Genomic DNA, 23,523 nt, shown 5'->3' with positions numbered 1-23,523 from the left:
CCCCCCCCCCCCCGATTTAGGGAGTCCACACCTTGAGTCATCTGGGTTTTTTTTCTACAGGAAGCTCCACTCAGTGACACAATTGATACTTAATGAATCATCCAAAATACTATTGGTGGAAGAGCTATATTAGTGAAAAGATGGATTTTCTTTCCACTCGTACAAATCAACCCAGTTTAAAGAAATATTAGCCCGGAGGTTGCCTAATTGGTTTGATGTTTAAGGGAATAAAATATCAAACCTTGGGGTCCGGTGCAAGCTTGGTTGAATTGCTTTCTGGTTTTTTTTTATTATTGCTCAAATAGTGTTGCAGCATGTAATTTATGAATTGATTTTGGCTGAAACATTTCTGGGCACAGATTCAATAGATATCAAACAGGTTTGAGGGTATAGTTTGATGTTGGTAATGTTGATCTCTCCTGTTTGGTATATTTATTGCACCCAGGATACCCATAAAACAATACCACTATTGAATTGATTGAGGTTAATATTTTTATAAAATATGAATTATTCTCTTTTGTGGAGAGCATTGTAGGTCTGTGGCATGGTATCTTTATTTGGGTGTTTTAAATTTGGGGTTTGTGTCAAACATTTCAAAATTTTTGTAACTAGTCTTTATTTCAGAAATGATTAAATGTTGTTCCTAATATTTTATGGTGTTATTTTACTTTTGTAATCAAATGGTTGGTTCAATTATGGCTACCTCTACAGAAAACTGCAAAGTATCATGTGTCCTTCTAGCTGAAATGCTGGTGTTTAAACATAAATGAGAATGCACAATTGTATTGTCATTTCACAATGCTGCTACAATTGTTCCTATTTATAAACTTTCCTTTCAGGTTCAAATTTATTACAATCAAAATCATGCAAATGTCACCCATAATTTCAGTAAGTTTATAATGAAAATAATACATATAAATGTTACAATAAACATATCTGTTTCCTTCAGACTGTAATGGAACAGTTTAATCCAGGATTACGGAATCTCGTAAATCTAGGCAAAAATTATGAAAAAGCTGTTAGTGGTAAGTGTTCGATTTAAATATTTTCTGATCATGTGATGGTTGTTTTAGGTGTTCTGTTTACTGCCTTTGGTAGGTTCCTGGCACCACAAGGAGGAAGGAACCTGCAGTTCCAGGAACTGTTCGTGATTTCAGATAGTAATCTTCCTGTAGATAGTTAATGCTTTACAATGCTGTAATTCCTGGCAATGAAGACGCACCTACGTCGAAGATGCACCCCCATTTTGAGTTGCTAAATGTTGAAAAAAGGCTGGCGGGACATAGAATTTCTCATTAAATGAAGAAAGTAACAATTCAATTTGCTCAAGGCTTCCAGAGCTCCTCCATTCTGAATGACTGAATGGGTGGGGGGGGGGGGGGGGGGGGGGGGTGGAGTGTGAAGAGTGACGGCAGGTGGAGGGATGGTGGGAAAAACAGAGCACATTGGGACAAATTGAATCAGTTGTGATCTTATTGAATGACAATACTAGTTCATGGGACCAATTGAGGTTACTCCCGCTGACACAGGAGTAAGCAGGGCCGGCCTTAGGAGGTGCGGGGCCCAATTGGGAACAATTTTGGTGAGTCCCAGGTTCCCAGCCAAGGTGTGTCAGCCCTGTTATTTTGTATATATTATGAAATTGTACACTAAGGTGCTATGGATTATACACTGTGTGAATCTCTCCTGCTCCCTCCCGTTTGACTGTCAGTATCTCCGCTGGCATCCAACCTTTACCGTAGCTGCTAATTACCATTAAACTGCATTATGTGATTGGACACAATGCCCTTAGAGACAGCGGTTGATTGGCCGCCAAATAATCGGGCACAAATTGACAAATAGAAAAATAATAAAATCGCTGGTCGGTGCAAACTCAATGGACTATCTGCGCTGTATCTCCAAACTAAACAGTATAACATGCAGGCACATTCATTTAAAATAAAATTCAGTGATTATTTCACATGAATTGTGCAGGGGGAGGGGGAGCAGGGGAGCTACGTGCGGATGCTCTTTGTGGACTACAGCTCTGCTTTTAATACCATCCTTCCCCACAAACTGGTGGACAAACTGGGGGACTTGGGACTTCCACACTCCACCTGTACGTGGATAAATAGCTTCCTGTCGGGTCGCAGCCAGAAAGTCAGAGTGGGCCATCACACATCCACGGCCCTCAGCCTCAGTACCGGCTCTCCACAGGGCTGCGTACTGAGCCCCCTGCTCTACACCATCTACACACATGACTGCACCCCCGCCCACCACAGCAACACCATTGTCAAATTTGCGGATGACACTACAGTGGTGGGACTCATCTCCGGGGGGGACGAGTACGCCTACCGGGATGAGGTGGAGCAGCTGACAGTGTGGTGCGAAGAAAATAACCTGCTCCTCAACACCTTAAAGACAAAGGAAGTAATAATAGACTTCAGGAAGAACAAAACGGACATGGTACCATTGACTATCAGAGGGGACTGTGTAGAGAGGGTGGCGGATTTCCGCTTCCTGGGAATCCACATTGAGGAGGACCTGACGTGGAGCGTGAACACCACTGCGCTGCTGAAAAAGGTCCAGCAGAGACTGCACTTCCTGAGGGTGCTCAGGAAGAACAACATCACTCAGAGACTGCTGCTGTCCTTTTATCGGTGCTCCATTGAGAGCATACTAACATACTGTGTACGCGTGTGGTACACCAGCTGCACAGCGGCTCAGAGGAAAGCGCTCCAGAGGGCCATTGACAACGCCCAGAGGATTGTCGGCTGCCCTCTCCTTACCTTGGAGGACTTACACAGTTCCTGCTGCACCAAAAAAACCCAGAATATCATAAAGGACATTTCCCACCCCGGACACTCCCTGTTTGAACTGTTGCCGTCAGGCAGACGGTACAGATCTACAAGGGCAAGGACAAACAGACTCAAAAACAGTTTTTACCCCACTGCTATAAAGGCACTAAATGTAGCCGCCAAGGAACGCAGGGGCGATACAGACTAAGGGACTGTGGTAACTGTGAAATCGACAGAAGGATGGAGGGTTGGGTGTGCATGCGTGCTGTGTTCGTGATATTTATTTAGTTGTTTATCTTTATTATTTTACCGTGTATGTATCGTTAGCTTTTAGAAATGTTTGAATGCTGCACTGACTGGCTGACATTTTAAATTTTGTTGTACATGGTCCATGTTACAATGACAATAAAGAAACTATTCTATTCTATTCTATTCTATGATTTCTCACTGTATCTGACCAATCTCTGTTTAAGACGTTTGGTCTTCCTTCGGCATTGACTGTGAACTAAAAACCTAAACCAGACTCAATTGTGTCGTCACATTGGACTCAGTAAACTCGCACATCTCTGCATTCAGGAGGCTGCCGTGGTTAGAATCACCGGCTCTGAGACTAGAGTGGGTAAAGCGACCTGAGATCAATACATAAGATGACGGCTCTTCTCAATAAAAAAAAAAGTGAACTTTTTCACTAACCATGATGGCTAGAGCTCCTTGCAAGGTGATCTATGAACTCGCTGTGTAAATATTGTCGTAACGCTCAGTTGAGGTCAAATGAAGAAGATAATCATTACATTGTTCAGTGGAGCCCATGGATGTGTCACTGAAAGCAGTGAAGAAAGCAATCTCCACACTGCTTGTCCTCGCGTTTAATGAAGAGACTTTTAAATTACTTGAAATACAAGTTGATTTCTCTTTGTAACAAATGTCAACCGTGCCTATAATGAAAGAGAAATCAATACACTTTTTTCGCTAACCTTCCGTAATTCTGTTGACTTTTATTTAAAGTGGATGGTGCAAACATTGTCAGCTCCACCTGGACTTCACCCAGAGTGACTGGGGAGTCCAGAACAAGGGGTCACAGTTTAGAGAGTTGTGAATCTGTGCAATTCTCTGCCACAGAAGGCAGTGGTGGCTAATTCACTTGTTGTTTTCAAGAGAGTTAGATTTAGCTCTTAGGGCTAACGGAATCGAGGGATATGGGGAGAAAGCAGAAACGAGGATACTGATTTTAGATGATCAGCCATGATCATATAGGATGGAAGTGCTGGCTCGATGGGCCGAATGGCCTACTCCTGCACCTATTTTCTATGTTTCTGTTTCAATGACTGATAGAAATGTATGCTCCATTCTTGAAGGTATCTTGTGCGGGATTTGAAATCCCCGTCAAGCCATAATGTACCAATAAAGATGCTCTGCTTTCTTTCCATAGATTATCTGCTCTAGTTTAGTTTAGTTTAGTGATATAGCACCGCACCGACCAGCAATCTCCGCACACAAACACTATCCCACACACACTAGTGACAATTTACATTTGTACCGGTCCACTTAACCTACAACCTGTACGTCTTTGGAGAGCGGGAGGAAATGGAAGATCTCTGAGAAAACCAATGCGGGTCACGGGGAGAACGTATAAACTCCGTACAGACAGCACGGTCATCAGGAAAGAACCCGGGTCTCTGGCGCTGTAAGGCAGCCACTGTACCGCTGCGCCATCGTGCCGCAAAGGTTTCTCGTGCGAGATTTGAAAGCCCCGTCAAGTCATAACGAACCAACAAAGATGCTCTATTTTCTTTCCATAGATTATCTGTTTAGTTTAGTTGAGAGATACAGCGCGGAAACAGGCCCTTCTGCCAACCAAGTCCGCACCGACCCCTTCACACGAACACTATCCTGCACACAGTTCTTCAGGAAGAGAGTCAAGGGAGAGGGAAACTAGAGGTATGAAAAGATACAGAACAAACCCCAGAACAGAATGATCTGTTCGGTACCTTTTCTCACCTCTTTGAACCATTGAAACAAAGATAGACACAAAATGCTGAAGTAACTCGGTGGGACAGGCAGCACCTCTGGATACAAGGAATGGGTGACGTTTTGGGTTGAGGCCCTTCTTCAGACCCTTCGACCATTGAACCAGCTCATTGGAGGTCTGTGAAACAGTGCAGGGCAAGGCACCTTCTAGTTTTGTGCAGCACATTGGGGAAGTGAGTTATGCTTTACTCGAAAAGCTTGGCAACAAAAGGCAATGATCCCCCCCTCCCAACAGAAAGGAACCGCAGATGCAGTCGTCAATGATTCCGGGAATGCCGAGGCGACAGGGTGAGAGAGAGGAAGCGAGAGAGCGACAAAATGGGGGCGGGGGAGAGAGAGCGCACGCGCGAGAGAGAAATAGGGAGGGACGGACGGAGAGAGCGAAAGACAGAGAGACACAATGTGGGTCGGTAGGTGAATGACTAACCTGCACACCAAGAAGAAGCTCGCGGTCTGCGCCCTCAACCATGATGATGAGTTTTAAGAAATTCTCAATGTCGTCAATGCATCGATCTACATTCCTCAGTGTAATTGTGTTTTGACCAAGTATTAATGACGTCGCGTTCCTTTGAATAAAATTTACAGGGCGTCATTAATACTTGGTCATAACATTTACATTTACTGAGGAATGTGGATCGATTAATTGATGTTAACTGGCTGTTAACGTGCTAGTAGTTAACGCATCATTTTTGTCTGATGGCCGGTGCAGTTGTTTTTTTCCATGTTCGTTTAAAAAAAAAAACTGTATTTAAGGCAAGTGTTTAAAAAAAAATGTATTTAGCAACACAAATTCATATTTCCATATGAAATACGGAAAATTAGCGCGGGCCCCCCCATTGGCGCGGGGCATAAATGGGAGCAATCGGTCCAATCGGCTTAAGGCCGGCCCTGGGAGTAAGCTTCACCGTCCGCTGTCCTGTTACCCATTGCCCACTGACCCGCACTGCTCTATGATCTTTGCTCTTGAGCTGGTCCCCTCAGTGTCCAGTCTCCAAGCCAGGTCAAAAATAGGGATAACGAGAATTTCAAAACTATGACCAACTGCTTTTGTGCGCGTCTGTTGACAAGGCAGCAGCTTTCTTATTTTCTCTGTTATTCTCACTTGACCGACACCTCCAAAGCCTGCTTGCCCCAGGTCTGGTTGCGTGCCCCGCGAATGGCTGGAGTTCCCAGGTCGGCTCGCTTGCCCCAGGTCTGGCTGTTGCGCCCAGGTCAGCTGCGTGCCCCGCGAATGGCTGTAGTTCCCAGGTCGGTTTGTTTGAGTTACGGGCCGGATCCGGGCCGTAGTTTGTCGACCCCTGTGTTAGGCCTCATTGTGGTCGTCCCCCCCCCCCCCCCCCCCCATGTTTTAAAAGCGATTTGGCCCAAGTATTTTTCTTGACTAACAATCTAGCCTTCGGCCTCCAAGACGCAGGTACATTTTCGGGCTTTATTTTGGGGTAAAAAATAGTGCCTTCATTGCCGGGAAATACGGGGTACTCCAAATTGAGAGGTAATTTGGCCTGTAAATGTAAAATTTTGATCCATCAGTCCACTCTGGATTTTCAAAACATTGATAACCTCGGGCATATACTGTAATCTCGAGCAATGTCAGAAGCTTTTGGCTTGTTTGTAAACTGGGGCATATTTTCATTTTATTCATCCCCTGAAGTAAATAAATTGCCAATTATGCATGTTGAAACCTTGACTTTGATTTTATTTTGAGAAAGATGCACAAATCAAAGCTGGAGGTTAGAAGGCACCAATTTACCCTTTCCATTGGTAAGGAAAAGAAAGGATTGAGGTAATCAATTTTGTTAGCAACATGATGTAAGAGTAACAATGTTTATGAGGAACAAAATGGGCTTGTAAAAGAGAAATGGTCTATAAAAGAGAAATAGCATTAGTCCAAAGGAACATTCACACTGCAATAAATTCTTAGTTAAATTGGATCAGGGTTGTGTGAAGAGAGGTGGGTTCAGCAGGGGGAAAAAAATCATTCCAGGTAAGACAATGGGTAGAAGACACAAAGGTATACCTGTAACAGTATGATGCAAGAAGCAATAAATTAACATGTTATGTGTAGGAAGCTCTCTATGCTTCCGCCATCCTAGTTCTCCGACTACTGTCCTCCTGATTAAATATTACTGATTGTAGAATATGCCTCGTTGTCATCTTCCCCATAGCTAACAATGAACCATTCTACATTTTCCTTGACCATCTTCTTCTTGATCTGTGTTTTCACACCTTACTTTTCCATATGTCTATGTCTCCCTCTCCCCTGACTCTCAGTCTGAAGAAGGGTCTTGACCCAAAACATAATCCATTCCTTCTCTCAAGAGATGCTGCCTGTCCCGCTGAGTTACTCCAGTACTTTGTGACTATTTTAAAATGAACATGTCATGTGGACATTCATCTTATAATTATGGAAATCAGATAAAAGACTCTGGATGTAAGAGGTATGATTAGCATTTGCAGATAAGACAAACATTCAATGTTGATAAGTAGACTTTGGCCACCGGACAATATTGGCAAATTGGCAAATGAAGAGAGAAATTGCAGATTAAATTTAATCCTGAAATGTGAGGTGTTGCAATAAGGCTAGGATCTACACAATCAAAGTAGGAGGAGGTATTGAAGAAGACAGTGGTATTGCAGTAGAGTTGCTGCCTTGTAGTGCCAGAGACCCAAGTTCAATCCTGACTCTGGGTGCTGTTTGTACGGAGTCTTCCTGTGACAGTGTGTGTTTTCTCCGGGTGCTCCTTTTCCCTCCCATATTCCAGCGAAGTACAGGCGATGGGTGTATAGTATATGGGTGATCGTTGGTCAGCGTAGACCCGTTTCCACTCTATATCTCTAAAACTAAAAGCCAAACAGAAATTTGTTAGTGTACATGTCCAAGGATCCTTGAATAAGCAGCACAAGGTGTTAAGGTGGTTAAAAAATATACGAGACTTGCTTTCAATTGCCAAGAGATAAAATATTAAAACAGGAAGTTATGATACAGGTATATAAAATATTCATTAAGCCACAGCTGAAGAATATGTGTAATTCTGGTTGATATTTCATGGAAAAAATGTTTGTATTGGAGAGACTGCAGATGAGATTCATCAGATGTCTGGATTGCATGTTTCATCTAAGCAGACAGTAAAAAGGCTTGGTTTGACTTTCCTAGAGAAGAGAGGCTGAGAGGAACCTAAAGTATACAACTCATGAGGGGCAAGGGTAAGGTACATGGTAGAAACTTCCTCTTGAGTTGTCTATAAATAGAGGGCATTAATTTAAGGTAAGGGGGCAGGATATTTGGAAAGTAAGATTTTTTTTTGCACCAATAGGTGGCTGAAATTGGATGCACTGCATGAGGATGGAGGCAGGTAGCATCTCAAATCATATCTGTTGAAAAGAATGACTACAAATAGAATACAGAATACTACAGCACTGGAACAGGCTCTTTTGGCTGTAACATCTGCGCTGAACATGATGCCAAATTTCACCTGCCTGTGCATGATCCATATCCCTGCATTCCCTGCATATTCATTTTCTTATCTAATAGCCTCTTAAAACGTATATGCTTTCACCAGCACTACCTCAGCAGCATGTTCCAGGCACCTATCACTCCCCGTGTAAACATAAAATGGTCCCATGCAAGTCCTTTAAACATTCTCCCTCTCAACCTAAAGCTATGCCCTCTAGATTTGACATTTCCATGAGGGGGAAAAAGGTTCTGATTGTCTACCCTATATATAGTCTCCTAATTTTATCAACTTCCATCAGCCTCCAAGGCTCCAGAGAAAACAATCCAAGTTTGATAAAATTAATAACTTTATAGGAGTCATGCACGTGAAGTATATCAGACTGAAATTTGATTAAATATGGCAACTAAAGAAAATAAATTGAGGGAACCAAAAGATAAATAGAGCACTTTTAAAGATACAATGCTAAGCATGCAAGATAGATACTTTCCCAAAGACAACTTTTCTAACTAAACATTTCTAACTTGAATGACCAGGAGATAAGCAAAACCATCTAGCCAAAGAAAGAATGTAATTATGGCTTTAAGATATTGTAGGAGAGCACTCCCTCCCCCCACTTACCATCAACAAAACCACAGTCACATCTGTGGAGTAATTTAAGTTTCTTTGAACCATCTCCAGGGATCCTAAATGGGAGGCCACCATTGACTCCACAGTCAAAAAGGCCCAACAGAGGATGTACTTCCTGCGACAGCTGAGATAACACAATTTGCCACAGGCAATGATGGTCCAGTTTTATACTGCCATCATAGTCTGTCCTCACCTTTTCCATCGTGGTCTGGTTTGGCTACGCCACTAAGCATGACATCCGGAGGCTGCAGCGCATCGTTCGATCAACCGAGAAGGTTGTTGGCTGCAACCTTCTCCCCATTGATGATCTGCACACTGCAAGGGCCAGAAAGTGAGTGGGTAAGATCATCTCTGATCCCTCTCACCCTGGCCACAAACGCTTTGAAGCACTTCCCTCTTTAAGGTGACTCCGGACTGTCAAAGCCGCCACAGCCAGACATAAAAACAGCTTTTTTCCATGAGCAGTAGCTCTACTTAACAACCAAAAGTCTGTAGCCTCCTTTTGCTCTGGTATTTTATTTCATTCTTCATGTTTAAATTGTAATGTTTTATTCTTAATTGTTTACTGTATATTGTGTTGTTACTTGCGAGCAAAGCACCAAGGCAAATTCCTTGTATGTATAGATACTTGACTAGTAAAATTTATTCAATTTAATTCAAATGTATTGGAGCAATGATATGCGAAGCAAGAGCTATAGAAAGGCACAGAAGCTAAGATGAAGCATCCAGTGAAAATAACATTGTTGCTTTGTTTTGGATGATTAGGAACACAATTAGGAACACAATTGGCTCGTTCAGAAATTTAGGTCATATTTTTGAAGAACTTTAGACTGAACTTTGAATTAACCGTATGAGTTGCTAGTTTGACTGCTGCAGTAATTTTTTTTGTGTGTTTACAGGTAAAATGTATATGTTTGCACACATCAATGTCTTTGCAGGGACAATCTGTGGACAATAATTGAATTGCTTCTGTTTTAATTTGCAGATATTTTAATACTCATGCCGAAATGTAATTTTTAGTTTTTTGGCATTCACCTTGAACGAAACATTGTTGTTTGAGCCAGCGGTCCTAAGATGGTCCCTTCAGCTGTCTCTGATGCTTCCTCTGATCCCACCGGGTTAAACTTTGATGTTCCTTTGTCCCAGTAGAGAATTCACAACATTTCTCTAAATTCTATCATTGCATGTCTTGTTCTGAATTTATTTTTCCTTCAACCCCATCACTGCTTTCCCAATAATATTCTGTGGTTGCCCGTGCCCATTTTGGTTAAAATTGTTAAAAGATCCATCACCTTGCATACTTTCCCAATCCCATGCATGACTGACTTCAAACCTGCTATCCTCATTCCTCTCAAAATAATAAACCCATGATCAGTGACTTTGCAACATACCGCCACATCTTCTAATGCATTTTACTTTCAAAACTGTGAACTGTGTTCTTACTTGTCTAAGCCAAGCAAGTTGTTTGTGTGATTGTATTTGAATATTGTCACTTGTATTTCTAGCTTGCCATTGTATTAAAAATGGCTCTCATACTCGATATTTAGAATTCTCTGATCAGTATTTTGTTTCATTTATTACATGTGTATAGGAGCAGGGAGGTTCTACTGCAGTTGTGCAGGGTCTTGGTGAGACCACACCTGGAGTATTGCATACAGTTTTGCTCTCCTAATCTGAGGAAAGACATTCTTGCCATAGAGGGAGTACAGAGAAGGTTCACCAGACTGATTCCTGGGATGTCAGGACTTTCATATGAAGAAAGACTGGATAGACTCGGTTTGTACTCGCTAGAATTTAGAAGACTGAGGGGGGATCTTATAGAAACTTTCAAAATTCTTAAGGGGTTGGACAGGCTAGATGCAGGAAGATTGTTCCCGATGTTGGGGACGTCCAGAACAAGGGGTCACAGTTTAAGGATAAGGAGGAAATCTTTTAGGACCGAGATGAGAAAAAAAACATTTTTCACACAGAGAGTGGTGAATCTCTGGAATTCTCTGCCACAGAAGGTAGTTGAGGCCAGTTCATTGGCTATATTTAAGAGGGAGTTAGATGTGGCCCTTGTGGCTAAAGGGATCAGGGGGTATGGAGAGAAGGCAGGTAGGTACAGGATACTGAGTTGGATGATCAGCCATGATCATATTGAATGGCAGTGCAGGCTCGAAGGGCCGAATGGCCTACTCCTGCACCTATTTTCTATGTTTCTATGTGGGCATAATGTGCAAATCCAGTACTTTTCTCAATTCCCATTTACTCTTGAGAAGGTGATGAGTGATAGCCTTGAATTGCTCTTCGTAGGAAGGGTGTTCCAATACAGTGATGATAAAAAAAAACATTAATACCATTCCAAATCAAGATAGTTTGTGACTTGAAAGCAACCCTACAGTCCTTGCTGTTGGTGGTAGAGGTAGTGAATATGGGAGGTACTTTTGGAGTAAATAACTGCAATGTAAATAACTGTGAATGCATTAGGGCTGTTATGGTGGTGTAGCAGTAGAGTTGCTGCCTTACAGCGAATGCAGCGCTGGAGACCCGGGTTTGATCCCAACTACGGGTGTGGTCTGTACAGAGTTTGTACGTTCTCCCCGTGACCATGTGGGTTTTCTCCGAGATCTTCAGTTTCCACACACACTACAAAGACATACAGGTTTGTAGGTTAATTGGCTTGGTAAATGTAAAAATTATCCCTAGTGGATGTAGGATGGTGTTAATGTGCGGGGATCGCTGGTCGGCGCAAACCCGGTGGGTCGAAGGGCCTGTTTCCACGCTGTGTCTCTAAACTAAACAAAAAAAAAAAATAACTGCAATACATTTTGCAGACAGTATGCACTAAACCTATATTGTGCTGGTGGTGGAAGTAATGGTTTAGAGCGGTGGATGGAATATTTTTCTCATGGGCTCTTTTGAACTGGATGATGAGTTTCCTAAACATTATCTGAACTACATTCATTGGAACAAGTGCGAGCAACATACACCTGGCTTATAGATAATATAAAGCCTTTGGACTAGCTTGCTCTTGGAGCTACAGTATACGTGTGGTTGCCCTAATTGAGTTTCAAGTTAATGATGGTGGCAAATATGACCAAGGTGAACTATCCCTTCTCAGCTACTTGACTCCGTTATCCTCCTCCAATGTGTTTCTGGCTGTGTGAAACTAGCTTCTTTTGATTTTATTTTTGTCTATCGAATTATGGTCAAAAGAATCACCCAAAATATTTTCCATTTGGAGTTCCCCAGATTTATTCTTCAACCTTCTCTGCTTTTCATCTACTTACTATGTAGTATCTTCCTTAAAAATCATTTTTATGCTTATGCTGGTGACACTCAGCTCAGACTTACCACTATCTTTACAAAATTTTTTACTAATATCACTTTATGGGCGTGTCCCACTTGGGCGTCATTTGCGCGTCTCGCAGGTGGCGTGCGAAGATTTTGTGAATCCCAAAATCCTGGGGCGCCGCGCGCGACCACGCGTCACTGCCTACGCCTCACCACATGCCATGCACGCGTAATGCACGCCATGCGTGCGTCGTGACGCGCAAATGACTGCCAAGTGGGACAGGCCCTTTACTCGTCTGACCTTGAGTAAAAGGGGAGCAGATATTTGCTCCAACTTGCTATGCAGCAAAAATGTCTTTGAATCCCCAACTTCCTCCTTTGTGTGCAAAATCTGATTCCCAATCAGTTTTTGCATTCCATGACAGCTGAGATTGAGCCTCACCATTCACAACCTTGCTATTATGTTTGACCTCCAAGATGAGCTTCCAGATTTATATTCATCCTATGTTCTTCTGAACCCTGCTGCTCTATTTCATTTGCTCTAGATCTTATTAATCAATCACCCCTGCACTTTCTGGCTCCTATTTAAACAGCCTCAATTTTAAAATCTTCATCTTGTTTTAAAGCTTCATGTATTTTCAATCTTCAGCACCATACTACAGTATTTCTGTGCCCCATATATTCTGGCCTCTCAATCATCCCTAATTTAGTTGTTCACCATGTCCCAACTTTTTAATTTTGACCTAAGGTGTGAAATTCTGCAACTCTTCTTTCTCTCCTCCCCTCTCAAAAAACCTCCATCAAAACCCATCTTGTCACTATTTCTCAGTCCTTTTATAATGCATCATAAATAGACATTTTTTCTCGTTTTTGATCAGATAACCTTTCACTGTTTTTGATGTCTCGTGTTAAAGGTGTGATTATAAATGCTTGTTATTTATATTAATAACTTGTGTGCTCAATCTCCAGCTTGTATTAAACTCCCTAGCTTCCTGTTGCGTCTAACAACCCTGCTTTTTTTTTTAGAAATAAAGAACTGCAGATGTTGGGTTTAGAAAAATAAGACACAAACTGCCGGATTAACTCAGCGGTCAAGCAGCATCGCTGAATAACTTAGATAGGTGAAGATTAGAGTTGGGATCCTTCTTCAGACCTGACCCAAAATGTCACCTATTTATGTTCTCAGGAGATGCTGCCTGATCTGCTGAGCTACTCCAGCACTTTGTCTTTTCCTGCTAACCTTTTCTTTGGTTTGAAGGATTACTTGGGTTTCTCCACATGAAAATTATTTGGCTATATTTTCACTCATTTGTTTAAAACTAGCAAACTTGAGGGTTGAAATTAGTCATGAGATACAAAGTCTCGCACTACAGTTAATTGGCTTCCTGCTATCTAACTTTTAAATATTTGTTATAGTTTAGAAATTTCTTGATGGCTTGCCACCTTATTTCAGGTGAAAAGTCTTGACACATATTCCACTACTTAACACTGTTATTGCACCACTAAACTTTCTGCTGCTTCTCTCAAGTTGGAAAGGTACAATTCTACTGCAGCCTTGCTTTGTTGTTGTTGAAACCTACATTCGCCGCAGCATCCACATCTATTTATTCTTAATAGGAAGCATGTTTAGTGTTACTTAATTGTTACTTTTCAATTAGTCTTGTCATTTTTCGCCAGAAAATTGTATCTTGCACTTTGTTGTAGTTTATCCCTTTTTCTGATTGCTTATCATGAGGTAATTTAATAACAAACTAGTTGATTTATTTTCCTTGTCTTTTTTATTAGGATCATCAATCTCTCAGCCACCCACTTATCTGTCCTGTCTTTATATTCCCATCTTTCTTGAACTGGTCATGTGGTAGACAATGAAAAGGGTTATCTTAGGTTATCAACTGGATGAGACAGTGGGCAACGGAATGGCAGGTAGAATTTAATTCAGACAAGTCCAAAATTATGCATTTTGTTTAGCTAAACAAAGGCAGAACACAGTGAATAGCATGGTCTGGGGAGTGTTTTTAAATAGACACATTTGGGGGTACAGGACATAGTTCCCTGTAAATGGGAACGCAGGTTGCAAAGTAGTGAGGAAGATGTATGGCATACTTGCTGTTATTAGCTGAGGCATTGAATTTAAGAGTTGGGACGCCATGATGTAGTTGGACAAAATGCTGGTTAGGTTACAATTGGACTATTGTGTGAAGTTCTAGTCACCTCACTACAGGAAGGACATACAGAGGTGCAGAAAATATTCACAAGGTTGTTGTATGGATTTGGTAGGAGGGGAGCTTGAGTTATCAGGGAGATTGGATGGGCTAGGTCTGCTTCCAATGCTAAAGCTAGAGGGCATAGGTTTAAGGTGAGTGGGACGTGATTTAAAAGATTTAAATCTGAGGGGTACATTTTTCAGAGAAGTGTCTGGAATGAGCTATCAGAGGAAGCAGGAAAGTAACATTTAAGCAGAATCTGGACAGGAAATTTAACGGGATATGCAATTAATGCAGGCAAATGTGATGGTACAGTTGGGCATGATGATCAACATAGACGTGACAGGCTGAAGGGGCTTTCTCTGTGCTGCACAATTCTGACTTTGAGATGTCCTGAGATTATGGAAGTTACTACATAAATTTGTCTTTACTAGTCTCTTGAATCGGGTTTTTTTTTGTATTTGGTATTCTATGTATTGCCACGTGCACTAAATATTTATGCCATTCCTGACTGCGTTTCAAGATTAATGCAGACTTAAGGATAAAACAATGTTTAATGGTTTTAATTGTACCGTTCATTAAAATGAAAATGGATAATTGCAGATAGTGTCCAACAATGCAAACATTTGAAAGATTTATAATATAGTCATGCATATTTTAGAATGTTGCTCAATTGTTGATCTTAATGTTGCTTTCAAATGATGAATCTTTTAATCTTGTGTCCTTTCACTCATGACATACTTTTATTGCTACAAAATTATATGCTATTTTTTAAATGTTCATATTTTCCATTGGCTTTCTTTTGGAGTATTTTTGAAATTAAGATAAGCTGAGGGAAAATTGCTTTCCAACAAGAAAATTAGGTCCAGGAAAGAGGATATGGAAGTTGTTTGAGAGCCTCAATAAATTTGGGGCTGTCTTTCATCAGATTGAAAATGGCTTGTATGTAATATTAAAGCAAAGCTTTAATGTTTTTATGAAACAAAATTTTAATATGAATCCTGACATATAGTACAAATTAATAAATCTGAAGAAGCGTCTCGACTCGAAAAGTCACCCATTCCATCTCTCCAGAGATGCTGCCTGTCCAACTGAGTCACTCCAGCATTTTATCTATCTTTGTGTCTATTTTCGCTGTATAACCAACATCAGCTGTTCCTTCCACAAAATTAATAGGTGTATTGACTAAGCTCTCTGCGAACCCATAACCTAAAGAATAATGAACAAGAATAAAGAATTAAATGTTGACTTTGAAAAATAACATAATTTAGGATAACATGTATAACTGGGATAATTATGTAGGAATAATACTATCATATAATGTTATGCTGTTGCAAGATCACAAGATTGTTAAAATGTTAATAAAGAAAATGATTCAACCTGATCTCACCATCCAGTCCCGTAGGCCATAACTCTTTAAGTATACATCCAAGTACTGTTTTAATTATGATGATGGTTTCTATATTTACCACTATTACATGGAATTTTCAACCACATAACTTTCTAAGATAAATGGCATTCCTCATCTCCCTACTTCCCCTACAGTTACTTTCAACCCATACACCTAATTTCTAATCTCTGCTACAGGAACTGGATCCTATCAATTTAGTACATCCAGGCCCTTCATTATTTACCATATTTCAATTGGTTTCTCTGCTGTCTTCTGACAAAAGTGAAAGTGCTTTGAGGTTGGTTATGGCGCTTAGCAAACACTTTAGCAGGAACCTGAACCCACTACAATTTGCCTATCACCACAATAGGATCAACAAGGGATGTGATCTCACTGGCTGTCCACTCTGCACTGGACCACTTGGACAATAAAAACACCTGCGTAAGGCTGTTGTTCATCGACTACTACTTGGTGTTCAATGCCTTCATCTCCTGCAAACCTGTTGCTAAACCTTGACTTCCTCAAAAGTAGACCAGAATCGGTACAAATTGGCAACAACACTTCCTCTTCAATAAGCATCAACACGGGCATCTCAAGGCTGTGTGTTCCGTCCCCTGTACTCTATACCCATGACTGTATAGCTGGACATAATTCAAACTCTATCTTTAGATTCGCTGATGACAATGCTGTTGTTAGAGGAATTACATTATGTGCAATGAATAGTCAGAGATGAGGAGGGAGATCGATCGTCTGATTGAATAGCTGTTGACTTTAGAAAAGGAAGCCAAGGATTCTTCAATGAGTTGGTGGTGGAAAGAGTCAACAACTTCAAGTTCCTGGGTGTGCATATCTCTGGAGATCTATCCTGGGCCCAGCACGTAGATGCAATTATAAAGAGCACACCAATGCATCTACTTCCTTAAAAGATTGAGGAGATTTGGTATGTCGATGAATACGCTTTTGAATGTCTATAGGTGTACGGTAGAGAGCATATTGACTGGTTGCATCATGGCCTGATTGGGCAACTCAAATGCCTGGGAACGAAGGAGAATTACAAAAAGTGGTGAACTGCTCAGCCCATCACAAGTACTGACCTCACCACCATCAAAGGGATTTGTAGAAGGTGCTTGCTCAAAGGCAGCAGCATCATCCAAGGATCCACACCACTCTGGCCATGCTCTAATTTCACTCCTGCCATTGAGAGGAAGGTGCAGGTGTCTGAAAACAGCGACCTTCAGCTTCAGGAACGGCTTCTTCCCAATAACCATCAGGCTCTTGAACACCACACACACCAACTAAACTATGAACTGTTTTGGTTGCATGAGGGACTTTGGGCTTTTGTTTTGCACTAATATTGGTTTTTTTTTTTAATTAATTGAACTTTTTGTTTATTATGTTATTTATGAATACTGTGTTTACAGACCTGTTATGCCGCTGCAAGTAAAAATTCCATTGTTCCGTTTTTGGTACATATGACAATTAAACATTCTCGACTTGATTAACGTGAATATTCTTTTGTTCAATTTCACTAACCAATTTGTGCATAGATTTCTCATTGTTTATTTTATTGTCCAGCAAAATTATTATATGCGATGTCTTTTTTTATATGCAGCCTAGTAACTTGTGAACGTCTGTCCCTTGTGAATTATAGTATTGTACCCAAATGTTAAATAACAATGGTATCACATGCTGTCCAACTTCAGTCTCTGTATCCTGTTGGTATGATTACATAAAATACTTGCCATGTTGCAGACAATGTTGACGCAAGTTTTTTGTTTACATGTAAATTAAGTTTGCATGTAGATCTGATAAAGAGAGAAATGTTCTGAACTACCATGTGATATTTACTCTTAAACCTTATGTTAATACATTGCTTTTAATTTTGTAGCCGAAGTAAAAAAAAATAACTAAAAGTGTGTCCAACAGTATTGTAGGTTTGCCAATATGCATTGTATGACTCCACTGAGAGAATTTATCATGCCAAAAATGGTAATATTTACTTTTTTTAGGAGGTACTATGTCTGGGTTGCATTTTGTACGTGTTAATTTTTGTTCAAGTTTTTTTAAATATGAAAGTTAAAAAGTGTATATGTACAAGTTTAAAGTGAAATATCAAAATTATTGAAATCCAAGTAATGTAACTTAATTGAACCTTGCACAATATTTTAATGATTTTTGTATGTAATGTTTGCCCGACTTAATCTGAATTCTAGTCTCAGCGCCATTATGCTTTGCATCATCCCTCAGAACCAGAAAATAACATTTAATACATTGAGAGAGGCTCAATGAAGCTAATAGTATCTGAATCTACAGTAACTCATCATTGTAAAGATATTTTGCAAATTACAACTGGTATTTGTCTCGTGTAAGATTAATTGCCACATATCAACCAGATAAGAATATAGTTGTTTATCTCTGCCACTCCTGCATATTCTGTCCTGCCATTTCCATGCACATGCAAATCATACTGATTGTGGATAATCAGCCATGATCACGGTGAATGGTGGTTCTGGCTTGAAGGGTTGAATTTTATCAGGCTCGAAGGCCTACTCCTGCACCTATTGTCTACCTTTTTCCTGGTCATTTGCATCACCTGTCTAATGTCCACTATAATATTTACAGCTGCTGTGATAACATTATCAAGACTTTGGTGGATCTTTGTTAATACACCTGTAGTATAACAAAATGTATACATTCAATTTATGCAGTCATGAATTAAATGTGAGGTAGTTGTTTCTGAATAGCTGATGTAGAAAATCAAAAAGGTACAAATGGAATGAGTTTATCCATCAAGATCCATCCTATCTCTATCCTTCTGGATTGTTTTGTATTATCGTTAGAATATGCTTATTCTATGAAATGCATTTTAAAAATTAGTTTAGAATGCATTATTTTACTATTTAAAGCAATGGGGGTATTTTCCTGTTTTTACTTTTATAAAATGTGAACTCATTTCATAAAAGCAAGACTGCACTGTACAGGATATAGTGGGAACTACGAGAAATCTGACATTTCTGTCCAATCCTTAGAAATCAAACCTGGTACAGGAGATCAAATGTATAGTAAAACTCTAATCCACTTTCTGACTTTGGAAATCCTGAGGTTTTGCATCTCAATCAGCAAGTGTTGTTTCCTGCACCCGTGAAACTCGCTAGGGCCCCTGTTACCACATTCATTGACCATTGGAAAGTTTACTGTAATACTGCATAAAAGTGGATTTCGAGTGTTGGTGTATTAATAGAAATAACATGCAATAGTACAGAAATCAGACCACCAAAGTCCCAAGCATGTTGAATTGTCAGTTTTACTGTAACTTAACTAGTAGATGGAAATACTGGGCATGCTCAATCTAAAAGTAAAACACAATTATGAAAATATTAATCAGATCAGGGACTATGTGTGGATCTCCTTCCACATAATTCAAAAGCTAGGTATGAAGCAAATTATCTTGTCCTCAGCTTGCAATGGATCTATCAGTTGTAGGAATGCAGTAAAGTGGGCAATTCTGCTATTCACTTGGAAAATAAATGCCTTCTTGGATTACATTACAGCTTTAAATGTCAACACAAGACTGCAGATGTTACAATCTGGTAAACTGGTAGAGCGGGTCAGGCAGCATCTGCAGAGGCAACAGGATAGTCAATCATGCGAGTCAAGTCTCTGCATCAGGACTGAAGGTGGAGGAAAGGGTGACAGTAGAAAGAAATGAGGGAGGTGTGAAGCAGGGGCTAGCAGGTGATGGTGAAGATGATGGGCAGATGGAGCCAGGTGGGGAAGGGGTGGAGTCAGGAAATGGTGGATGTTAGTGATTCTGAATCTGCAGCCTCTTGCTTCTACTTCTCTACCTCCCTCTGTCTGCTTCCTCTCTATTTCCCCCCACCCCTCCTAATCTGGTTCCACCTATCACCTGCCAGCCCCTGCCATACCACTCCCCCACCTCTTTATGCTGGTTATCTTCCCTCTACACTCTATCTTAATGCAAGTTGTCGACTGGAAACATCAACTATCTCTGCCTCCACAGATGCTGCTTGACTTGTTGAATTCCACCAGCAGGATATTTCTTTGTTCACTTAAAGGGCTTTGTACAATCTTAAAAAAATCATGACTTTTGAATCTCGTTTGGCTGATTAGTTGAAACAAACCATTTCATAAACAAACTGTTCCCTGCACACATACAGACCGAAAGATGTCATTGGATTTGCTACTATTTTTTATCCTGTTATTTATGCATGGTTATCTCTCACAATCCTCGCTAGCTTTTTCAGTTTTTGCTTCACACTTTCACTTGTCGCTTTATGCTCTCATGAAGCAAGTACATTCATAAATACTTTTTTTGACTATAAAATTCTTTATTGCATCCTGTAGTTATGAAGTGTTATATAATTTTTTTCTATCTTTCACACAATCTCTTGTTCGGAGCTTTTATACCTTGCTTTGTTTTCGCTGCCAATCTGGCCTCTTAACTAGCTAGCTCCATGACAGTGAGTTCACCATGGCATTGCAGACCTTGCCCTATCGTAGTTATTCCCTTTGTCCCATCATTAGTTTTCATAATGGCGCTAGTTAGCGTTGCTGCCTCACGGGTTCAATGACCAACATAATTTCTGTATGCATGTTGCATGTTCTTGCAATTGCATGGGTTTTCTGAGTGCTCCCGCTACCTCCCATGTGCCAAAGCTATGCTGGTTAGTAGGTTTAATAGCCATAAAGTGTGTATTTCCTTGTGTAGTTTGTGACAGAAGAACTAGAATTTTGTTTTGCGATAGTGGGAAGTTGATGAACATACAAAAGAGAAAATGAAATTAGTGTAGATGAGTGTAGAAAAACCGCAAATGCTGGATTTATACCAAAGATGGACACAAAATGCTGGAATAACTCAACAGGTCAGGCAGCATCTCTGGAGAAAAAGAATACGTAGTGTTTTGGGTCTGAATCCTTCTGGAGACATCACATCGTGCAGATGGGTGTTGGGTCAGTGCGAATTGAAGGGATTGTTTCCGTGCTATATGACTCTTTATGCAAATACTTAAATGATTCAACTGATCTCCACCCACTACAACATCAAATAATTTTCTAGCTTCATGATGAAAGGTCTTCAACCTGAAATGACAACTGTCTTTTTCACAAGTACTGCCTGACCTGCTGCGTGTACTGGCATTTTCTGTTTTTATTTCAGATTTTCAGCGATAGCCATTATTGTTTAAATATCTATTGAATCTCTCAGTGTACTAAAATTAGTGTCCTATTTTCTTTATTCTATCATGATGACCTATAATTCTACAAACTGGGAATTCATTTCGAAGCCTTCTTTTCAGTCCAAAGTCAAACTTTAAGGAAACCGAAAATGGGGACAGTATTTTAAGGCTGACTCAGATTTTGAGCAAGGATTAAATAATATGTGTCTTTAAGAGTATACATTTAGAAGATGAATCAGCTAATGTGCAGCTGCCTTTACATTTAATAAATCTGGTTTAATTTAAGTTTATTCCTGCAATTCCATTTAATCTAGAGATTTACCTAGGTCATGGAATTTGACAGAATTATGGAAGTTTTATTTAGCCACAGAGTAAATGCGATAGAAACATTTTCATAATGCAGTTCTGTTGACCAAAATGTTTATTTTGGTATTACATTGGAAAGGTGCAGTTGTAACTGCCACTGCAGTGATTTTGCTCTGTATTAATTTTAAAATACCATAATAATATAATAATAATAATAATAATATTTATATAGCACTTTTAAACAAAATCGCTTTGAACCAAAGTGCTTTACAGAGATTGATTAAACTAATTGAATAGATTAAATGTCAATAAATCCAGAAAAAATAAAAAAGAAAAAGAAACACAGAACAGTACACTATAGAAATCAACAAGAAACGTCCCCCCACAGCAGAATTCACTATGAGGGAAGGCACTAAAAATATCCAGTTCTCCCGCTCATAGTCCACCCGAGGTCGGGGTCTATATGTGGCCTCCTCAGCCAACCCGATGTTGTCAGGCCCTCTGCCGCGAAGCTGGATCATTGGCGTCGGGTGAACATTCTTCAGCGGCCTGGACTGAAGCGGCCGCTTCCTCCCCGAAGACTGCAATGTCCAAAGTTCTCAGGTCGCGCCGGCCGGACCTCCGACTCTGGCGATCTCGGATCCCAGGCCCCGCCCGCGGCTGGACGCTCTGCAGCCGCAGCTCAACGATGTTGGTGTCCCAGCATTTGCACCGCCGGCGAAGCTGCAGTCCTGGCAGGAAACGCCGCTCCAGCGCTGCTCCAGCTTGATGGTAGGCCGCACAGAGAGGACGAAAATGCGGTTCGGAAGAAAACCGCATCTCCGACCAGGTAGGACTGGGATTAAAACAGTTTCCCCCTTCCCCTCCCCCCACCCACCACATAAAAGAAGACCTCCAATAAACATTTTGTACGGACAGGACTAAAAATAAAAATAAAAAAGGGTGAAAGGACGGACTGCAGGAGGAGCAGCCATACACAACGGCGCATCACCCCTGCAGTCCGCCATCATAAATATAGCTTGATTCTGGAACTAGTGTTGAGTTCCAAATAGAGTTAACTTTAGTGTTCAATCATGCCTTAACTCTCAATTTGCCTTCTATCAGTTTAGTGAGGAAATAACCATGGGATAATTTTGCATAAAAATTGGTAATTATATCTAGGAAATTATAGGGATAGGTCACCTGCTTTATTAGACCAGTCCTTTATTCTCAGTAAGGGTACAGTCATTACTCAATTTATAAGAGGCCGCATTCTTACAAAAACATTTCCTGCAATAAACTTTTGTAAACTGAAAAGGCTGTGTGGAATGTAGTATAGGAAATCTGATGCATTGAATTCTTGTGCTCACTAATCTTTATAGGACAACATAATTTTGTAAATTGAAGATGCATATCGCAAAACATCAATGTACCTTGAAGATCTGAAACTATTAAATGGGCAAAGAAGTTGGATGAAGTCTGATCCTAATATAAAGTCATGAAATTAATGCTGGTGTAATTAGAATGACTGGGCTAATTCAAATTCCTTGCAGACATGTTTAAGGAACAATACTTTCTCCTGGTGAAGTCCACCATTAAATCTATGACATGCCATGTTGCACACAATGGAAATTGGTTTTTATCCAGCCTTTAGCTATGCCCTTGTTTCAAAAAAAGTACTTGCTACCGGTTAATTGGGCAGGATATTTAAAAGATATCTATCCCTGATTAAAAGAGATGCAAGCTATTTTTGGTCTGGTTGTTGTCATTTAAGGGAAATAAATTAATTGTAATTATTCTCGGGAGTTCATCTTAATTGTTGAAAGGTCCCTTTCCAATTATAGTTGAGCTACAATAGAGACCTAATGAAAAAAAATGAAAGACTTTCTAACCAAGTTTTTACACATTGCCTTTTTTTTAAAGACAAAATTAGAAATCCTCCAGTTATTACTGTTTTTTTTTAAAAAAGAGCAGCTGACATTCTGTAAGATTTTTAAAGAAAATCTAATTTAAACTTTTTACATAGCTTTTGTTCTTATTCCATGAGGAATAAGTCAATTAAATCTGCAAGTTGGGGTTTACAAAATGCAATTATGAAATTATGCTTTACGTTTAGTAAGTGCTCTGTAGAAAAATAGCTCTATTCCTAGTTGGTCCAAAAGGAGACCCAGCCCTCAAAAAAATAATATTTCCATTCTTTTCATTATGTCAAGATTAGTTTGCTAAGTGAACTTAATAGAATGCGAATAATTTGAAACTTGCCTTGATCAAAGGGATTTATCTTGA

At 40.2% G+C, this 23,523-nt stretch overlaps 1 protein-coding gene across 3 annotated transcripts in view; it reads left to right on the top strand.

Annotated features, from left to right (window-relative positions):
* baiap2l1a (BAR/IMD domain containing adaptor protein 2 like 1a) overlaps nt 1–23,523 on the top strand; it is a 95,177-nt gene that overhangs the window by 4,549 nt on the left and 67,105 nt on the right. For all 3 annotated transcript variants that reach the window (XM_055651619.1, XM_055651618.1, XM_055651620.1), the window contains exon 2: nt 950–1,025. In XM_055651619.1, coding sequence (XP_055507594.1) covers nt 950–1,025 — 76 coding nt within the window. The remainder of the gene's footprint in view (nt 1–949; nt 1,026–23,523) is intronic.

Source organism: Leucoraja erinacea, chromosome 20 (assembly GCF_028641065.1).
Source record: "Leucoraja erinacea ecotype New England chromosome 20, Leri_hhj_1, whole genome shotgun sequence".
NCBI lineage: Eukaryota > Metazoa > Chordata > Chondrichthyes > Rajiformes > Rajidae > Leucoraja > Leucoraja erinaceus.
Note: the sequence above shows the minus strand (reverse complement) of the source record. Positions and strands in the feature narration are given on the sequence as shown.